The 8,672-nt window shown below is 36.9% G+C and overlaps 1 protein-coding gene across 1 annotated transcript; it reads right to left on the bottom strand.

Moving 5' to 3' along the window:
- Positions 1-280: 280 nt before the first annotated feature.
- LOC124103164 (olfactory receptor 10D1B) lies at positions 281-5,573 on the bottom strand. Its single transcript, XM_058584072.1, has one exon. It carries the CDS (start codon positions 4,484-4,486, stop codon positions 3,557-3,559), a length of 930 nt encoding a protein of 309 aa, XP_058440055.1. The 5' UTR covers positions 4,487-5,573; the 3' UTR covers positions 281-3,556.
- Between the last annotated feature and the right edge of the window lie 3,099 nt (positions 5,574-8,672).

Here is an 8,672-nt window from a genome sequence, read left to right on the forward strand (position 1 = left end):
GGGAGCATATTTCAAAATAAATTGCTTATATCCAACCTGTGTACTAGTGTATGTTGTTGAGCAAATCCAAACTAAATAGTTTTTCCTGTTTTCTCTTTTCCCTTATGGAAAGAAATCTTGAAGAGAGTTTGGTGATGGTATCTTTGTGTCATTTGTATACATGAGAGACATAAGAACTCAATAAAATATTATGGCTATGCAAAAGGAAGAGTTTCATGTTTATTTAATTAGTAATAAATATAAATGTTAATATATTCACGTAACGTGATACTACACAGTGGCAAAGTAGATGTATTTATTTAATGGGCTACTACACTCTGTAAATAGTGAATTAATTAATTTCAGGCATACAAATACATAAATATTAAAAGTTAATATTTCAACTTAAAAAAAGCAAATTTCAATAGAATTTTATTAATATAAGGTTCAAAACCTTGCAATATTGTGTTCAGGGACACAAACATATGAGACAAAACTCAAAGAAAACACCACATTCAGGAGAATGATGTTATCCAGGAGGAGGAAAGAGTATGGGATCAGGCCAGAACCTCTGGGGATTTCCACTAGCATCATTCTTTTCTTTAAAGTAGGTAGAGGAATATGTGCACTGATTGTATCATAGTTTTTTACACTTAGCCTATTTTTCATTAATATGATTTTCTAATTCTTTAATATTGGATAAAACATTTTTAAAAAATATCAATAGGACAATAACAGATAACTTTGTGATATTGTCATTATAGGATATCACTGAGATAAGAATTAAAATAATTGTCTGTATGCTGAAACATAAAACAAAGGAATGATAGAGAATAGGCTAGATCCTCACCAATCTAGCTTTCCAATAATGACAGGTACTGTTGCCCTTCAACCACAGTCAACCAGTATACCACATAGCAATGCTTTTTTTTTTATCTTGAATGATTATTTTGCTAAAGGAAAAATTAGAATTTTTTTCACCAAGAACATTATGCAGATCAATTGACTGAAAACATTAATTTCTGATTTTTTAACTCATTAATTTCAGTCATTTTCATTGGGAACCAATCATCAGGGAGAGCAGGCAATGAACAGCTGCAGACCCCTGTGGATACTCCCTTGGAAGCCTCTCTCCACAGCCTCTCTCTGCCTTGTCAGTACCATGATCTGGACATCACTTTTCGTGTCTATGTCATAGCTTTCCATGGAGGCTCATAACAGATTTGTTCTCTAGGGGCTACAGAAAAGAAAAATTACACAAGTCAAAGTCAGAACAAGCTTTGCTTTTTAAAAGAATTTAGCAAGGAACAAAAAGTAAACATGAGTGGAGAGTGCTGTGGTATGTTGCAGAAATTGTTTGGGTAAATGGAGAATCCTTTAAAGAATCTAGAATATGGGGAGGGTGCTGGGTGTTGATTGGCCCCTGGGCCATGCTTAAAGCCAGTACCTCAGGAAATGCTTTCCTGCACCCCACCCTGCTCAAAACTATTCTCTGAACCTCTGCTCCAATACTCCTGTTCTTCTCCAGTCTCCCTGCCCTTAAACTTTGATCCTCTGTCTTTATCTGCCCTATAGATAAAATAGTCTGCAGGGTGCGCTACCTAATTTGAGGTTTCCTCCACTGATACTTTTTCTCAAATTCTTCTTATGGTGCCTCTTAAATGATAGAACCCATAAAAGTTTTATCCTACCATAAAAGTCAACCTAGTTCTCCATATACCAGGCTAGGCCTGATATTCTGGGCTTCTATTGAGATGGAGAGAATTTAGGCTGTACCTGGAACCACAAGACCTATAAGCATGTCTCAGAACTGCTATGACAAGCAGACAGGTTAGTTTGCTTTAGGCAATATGGATGGAGTTCTTTTCTCCAGGCCTCTCCCCCAAATCCAAGAACAACATATTGAGCTGGGGAAGAACCCTAAAATCAGAAGCTATACTGAATTTGAGCTTACTGCAAAGACATTCCTTCATAATGGCACGTTTAAGAGATATCAGCCTAAGTAATTCTCTCTCACCCTCCTCCCCAGATCCCTAAAAGAAAGATTGAGAAGTAGGCTGTTTCTTCCTGGATAATACTCCTCAGCTCTCCTTCCTCTGGATAAAGTAAGGTATCACACACATCTTGATCTTCAATACTTCTGTGAGGTCCTTCTCTATCCCAGAAAATGTACTCCTTTCTTCCTGCTTCGTATTCTACCCTGGTCTTAGTATGAACCCTGAGATGTTCTACTGAGTTGTACATCTGCTTCATGGATGTCAGAATAGACCCTGAGAATAATAAGTGTTTGCAATACAGGAAAAATAATTTGAGATATATTTCCAGCTTCCCCTTTAGACTCTTGCTTACTGAAAAACAAGAGAAAAACAGTACTGATAGAAGGTTTTTAGGCATCCAAGAGTAGTTACAGCCAGAAGTTTGCTTACCTTCTGGTTCTGTCAGCTCACCTTGGTGGCAGCAAAGACCCTGCACTGCTCATTGGGTGTGGCAGGTACTTCTGCTATGCTCTGATTCTGAGAAGGACAGACAAAAGAAATACACTTGCCTCTTCCTCTTCCTCCTCCTCTTCCATCATCTTCTTTCCAGTGTCCTGGTATCTTTTCCTCTGTATATCATTCTTTTTTAAAATAATTTCAATTTTATTTACAGATGTAACTACATATTAATTGTACAAACAGTTGGTTTTATTGTGACATATTCATATAGGCATACAGCATAATTTGCAAATTTAGACTCCAACAAATTTCACAACAAAAATAGTCCCCAAACATAAGACTTAACAAATTTGGACATGAAAATGATAGCTGTCCTGATTGAAATGGCACATTTTTTATTTGCAGGATATTTGAACCAGAAAACAAAATCAAGAAACACAGGAAATTAAACCAAAGTCAAACCTTTTCAGTAAAAAAAAAAAAAAGCTTTCTACTCACATGCTGCATTTGCACACTCAAGGCCTGTTTTCAGGTCCAATCCCTAAAGTCAGGATTTGTAAGTGATACAGAATATTGGTGCCTCTGCTTCACCTCAGAGACCTGTCTCAAGTCCTAGCCAGAAGTCTTTCTCTTCATACAATTTCTTCAAGGCTCTTAAGTAACAGGATGTTATTTGAAACCATAGAGATGCTTCTCTCTCACTTCAACAACAACCTTTAGACTAATAAAATGATAGCTTTTCCAATATAGATTTTTGAGAAGACAATCACTTTAGCCAAGATAAAACAGCATCAGAATGAGAAGAAAACGAGGTATAGAAATGAAAAAGCATGAAGACAATTAATATTGAGAAGCACAAGTTCCATTTTTTTTTCAGCCTACTGGGAAAACTTCTCTTCCTCTTTATGAGCCCTCTGATGTCCACAAGAAAACATGGATCCCAGTGTCCGAAGACCAACCTGGAGTCTTCATTCTGCTACTTGTTCCTTACACATCCTGAGACAAGTCAATTTAACTCTCAGCATCTCAGTCCCCCATGCTATAAAATAGAGATAATAATAATACCTTATGCAAACCAAATAAAAGTATTTCATCAGCTCTGATGTGTGGCTGAAGTGTTAGCTACTGATCTCTCTTTACAATTATTCAGGAAGGAAGCCAAACAGGTGGAGGGCCTTCCTCAGGGATGATTTTACCTCCTTGTTTCTCAGACTATAGATCAAAGGGTTTAGCATGGGAGTGACCAAGTTATTCAGGACTTGTACAGTTGCATCCAGCCAGGGGCTTGGGGTTGGCCTTAGATAGATGAGGACCACTGGCATGTAGAAAAGCAGGATGGCCGTGAGGTGGGCACTGCAGGTGGAGAAGGCACGGCGGCGGCCCTCTGCAGAGCGGATCTGCAAGATGGAGCAGACAATGCAGCTGTAGGAGGTGAGGATGAGGAGGAAGCAGCTGAGGGGCATGAGACCAACACTGATGAACCCCACCATCTCCAGGGCTGAGGTGTCCGCACAAGCCAGCTTCAGCATCACTGGGATGTCACAGAAGTAGTAGTCTACCTCATTGGGACCACAGTAGGGAAGCTGGAAGGTGAGAGTGGTCAGAAAGGTGGCCTGAATGCAGCCAAAAAATGAGGTCCCTGCAGCCAAGATGGCACACACTCTGTGGCTCATGATTATGGTGTAGCGTAGAGGGAAACATATGGCAACAAAGCGGTCATAGGCCATCACTGTGTACAGAAAACACTCAGTGCAGCCCAGAAAATGGTAGAAGAAGAGTTGGGACACGCAGCCCACATAGGAGATGGCTCTGCTGTTCCCTGAAAGGTAGAACAGCATCTTGGGAGAACTCACAGAAGGGAAAAATATGTCAAAAATAGATAGCTTGCACAGGAAGAAGTACATGGGGGTATGAAGCTGAGTAGAGGAAATAACTGCGAGCAAGATTAACAGGTTCCCCATGAGGGTGAAAATGTAAAAGGACAAAAACAGGACAAAGAGCATGGTCTCCAGGCCCTCTGTGTTTGGGATGCCCAGCAGGACAAACTCAGTTACCACTGAGCGATTCCTCATAGTTGTAAGAAAGTCTGACCCTGAGTAGGGGTATGAAGCACCAAAATTTGAGCAACAGAGTCACATTATGAAGCTTTGACTATGTTTTTAAACAGAAGCAATCTGCCGTCATACGAAAGGCAAGAAAAAAATCTATGCAACAATTTCAGGTAATAAGAGATGGATATTTCAGAGTCAGTCCATCCAATTTTGGAAGGGATATTTTGTAAAGGCTGATAATTGCCCACCATGACAAGAGCAGAAATTTAGAGTTATACTCAAAACATCTTCAAGTGAGAAAACTTTTTTCCATGGATTTATTCTCTTTGAGCACATTTATATTTTGAAGGCTTGTGATATCTTTAAGGAACAAACTCCAACTATTTATTACACTCTGCAAATAACAGAAAATGATTGTATTAAGATGCAGGTCACTCTATATGAATCCTGGCTTAGCCTTTTATTAGCTGAAATAATAAAAATAACTGGCACAGTGTCTTCCATAGGCCTGGTTTCATCATCTGCTACATGGAAGCCAAAATTTTTACAACAATGTCTGCACAAAACATCCTGGTATCACAGTAAAGTTTATGAAATGTCAATGAAAATATCTGGCAAATCTCTATATCCTAAGTAAAAATTTCCCTTTGTTTTATGCATCTTAAAGATAATTATTTAAGTATTTTCTACTAATGCTGGTATTATGTAATTATTTTCCAATAAATGTTTTACTAAATAACACTGTTGAGTAGACTTAGATAACATTCTCTTCAGAATACATTCCTCTGGATTTTAGAGTGCTAAGTTCCACAGTTTTATCACATGACACTGCTCTTGTTCTTCCAGTACTTTAATTATTTTTTCTGCATGGACTATGGCTACTTAGAAATATTAACCAAAACAAACAGTAGCAGCAAGAAAGCATCAAGTTCATGTTACTGTGACAAAGTGGAAAGTACAGTGTCTCATGTTGAACTAAAAGAAACAGAAGCACTAATTAGGAAGGTTATACAAGTGAAGAGTAGGATCTACTGACTGGAAGATACAGGTTCTCCTTCTCATTATTCACTTAACAATGATAATAATAATTGCACATATTATACACATACACACATACCACTTAATTAGTACTTACTATGTTCCAAGGACTGGATCCATGCTGTGAAACTGTGACTTATCTTTTAAATGTACCTATAAGAAGAATTTACTATTACTATTACTATTTGCAGATAAGAGATAGAAGCTCAGAAATATTAAGTAAGTTGCCCAAGAATGCAAAGCTAGTATATGGCAGAGCTGTTTTATTTCATTGTCTGTACCCTTAATCATTAGTCAAATCTGCCATCTCTTTGTCTCTGCTTTCTGAGACAGTCTGCTCCACTTATGGGCAATTATACCCTTCCAGATGTGTCCTCACAATTGCTTTACATGAAGGTGAGAAAAATCTTCGCATCTAAATTATTCCTGGTAGTTTGCAGTCTGCATTTTAGACCACACTTGGTTAAATTCTCTTTAGCTTTTAGAGATCATAAAATTGGGTTTTCCCATGCCTTTGATGCTACAGCATAGTACCAGCTGTAGTATAGTAGTATAGTGTCTAATACAGGAGCTTTCTCATTATAGAGCCACATTCAAGATAGAAATTCCAATCATATGCTGTGAAAAGTGCCTCTGAAAAACATTTCTGAAAATAAAGACCATGCCAGAATAAGTCAGCTATACCACTCTAGAATTGGGCAAAAATATAAACACTAAGATAAAAACACCGACATTTTAGGGGGTGGGAGTTAGATTCTACCACTTGTTACTAATTCTAGCCACACCTGAATAGTCTCTCTGACCAACTCAAATTCCTGTGAGCTCTTCACTCCCTTCCCTTAGTTATCTAAGGCTCACAGAAGTCCCTATTCCTTGCCTATAATCAGACACCATGATAATCCCTGATTATATGATGCTATTTGATTTTTAAGTCCATTTCAGGAAAAAAAGAAGCCCGAAGGACCAGAAAGGTCCCCATGTGTGATCTCGTTAATAAGTAGGAGGCAGAGATTGATGGTGAGACCCTGACAGAAGTTTAACCTTGCATTTACCGTTGCTGAGCAGAGCACAGTGTGCTCCAGCCATAGGAGCCGCCATTCCTTACTTAAAAAAAAAATAGAATCTCATGGGGTTTGTGCAATTGAGACCAGCATACACTCTTTCTCCCTGGGTTGCTTTCTTAGAAGTGCTTTTTACATCCTTTTAAGCCCTGATTGGAACTCAGTGATAGCTCTGAGGAAGCAATTAGTTTGTCAACCTCATTCATCATCTAATCATGAGATAATGGTAATGATATCATCATAAAGAGGTGCTCTGAGATTGATGGCATGGGAAGATAGGCTGCCTACTAAATATTAGATCACCTGCTATGCTATGCCCACATTTGGTAACCCTTCACACCTTCAAGCCTTTGCTTGTGATACTATTTGTCTCATCACTTTTAAAAATATCTGTGTATCAATGTAGCTATGTATTTGTTTCTAGTAAATATCACTGTTTAAGACAGGACTATAATTAGATAGTAACTCTTATGCATCTACTAACAGTATGTATCCTCAGGTACATATTTCAAAAGAGAAATATGGGGGAGCCATTCATAACAGAATGACCAAAATAAATATATAAACCGTCTCAAAAACAAATTATCAAAACAGTTATTATTTAGTTAATAATTAATTCTAAGCACTTACCACATAATAAAAGCTGTGATAAAAATTTTCATTTATTATTACATTTAATCTCTAAAAGAAATTTCATAAAGTAGGTGGTATTGTTTGACATAATTTTTTACAAAACAAAGAGTAAGTAACTTAAATATTAAATAATTAGGAGGAAACTAAGCTGAGACTCTAATTTCAAAGTACTGATAATGAATTCCAGAGATTTGAGTTTTGTACTCAAAGAATAAAAAGAGAGAAAAATGTGGTCTTCAGATGTTTGCAGAACTTGTGGATAGTCGTGATATGAGTTGTTTGATAAACTGACTCATGAATCATGCACAGACATAATAGGAAGATTTATTTTAAAAGTAAGAAGTAATTATTATAATATATACATTAATAAAATAAGCAACCTTATAATACCACCTTTTCTCTATCACTGTAAGTATTTAAGAAGATATAAGGAGAACAGTCTTAAGTGTACTATTGAGGATATTCTCATTGTGAATGAATAACTGAAGATAGTGCATGTTCTTTCTGATTTTAAAATTATTTTATTTATTTTGTTATTGTACCTCCATCCAAATTCATGCTGTAGACCTGAGTCACTAACTCAGTTGCTGAATTAGGAGATACTAAGAAAGCTGCTGAAATGTGAAGCTATTGTTATGGTTGGCAGCTCTGGTACTAACATACAGTTTATACTAGCAAATACAGATACCCATTGTCCTGCTTTTTGCCACATATGACTTGGTTTCAACATCCAATTCTCAAGTGCATCTGACTGACAGAACCTCAATCACATCAAAACCTCAAATGCAAGAGGGTCTGGGAAACAATGTTTTATATTTTCTAAACTCTGCCCACTAGGAGTTAATGTGCTGATCTACCTACCACAGTGTCTATCCTTCTTTCTCTTTCATTTCAGTGACAATAATTTCTTCTTCTTTTTTTAATTTTAAAAAAACATATTGTTGGGGTATAATCAACATATGAAAATATTTATGTATTTAATGTGTGCAAATGAGTTCAAAGATAAGTATATACCATGAAGCCATCATCACAAACCTGTGCATACAATGAACCTACACACTGCCTCCAAAAGTTTCTTTCACCTTTAAACAAATGTTTAGGTATGAAATGCAGTTTATCATCTATAAGCCCTATGCAGTACAGTAAATCTCTAAGACTTCTTCGTCAGTATAACTGAAAATTTGTGCCCTTTGACTAATATCTCCCTGTCTTCCTCTTCTTCAACACCCTGGCCACCACCATTCCATTCTCTGCTTCTGTGAGTTTATGGCATTGTTGTGACTGTAAGTTTTTTGTGATTATTTTAAATTTTGTTATGCAACTGGTATAATGTAGGAAGATTTTCCTTTTTTCCAAGGCTAATTTACTCCTTTTTAAAATATTGAGTACGAAAAATATCTTAAAACAGATATTAGCTGGAGTCAAGATTAAACCAATTAAATAAGTCCATAGAAGCAGTATCATGTATCTGATAA

Source organism: Marmota monax, unplaced genomic scaffold, assembly GCF_021218885.2.
Source record: "Marmota monax isolate L192 unplaced genomic scaffold, Marmota_monax_Labrador192_F-V1.1 WCK01_AAM20220418_F8-fsc00409, whole genome shotgun sequence".
Lineage (NCBI taxonomy): Eukaryota > Metazoa > Chordata > Mammalia > Rodentia > Sciuridae > Marmota > Marmota monax.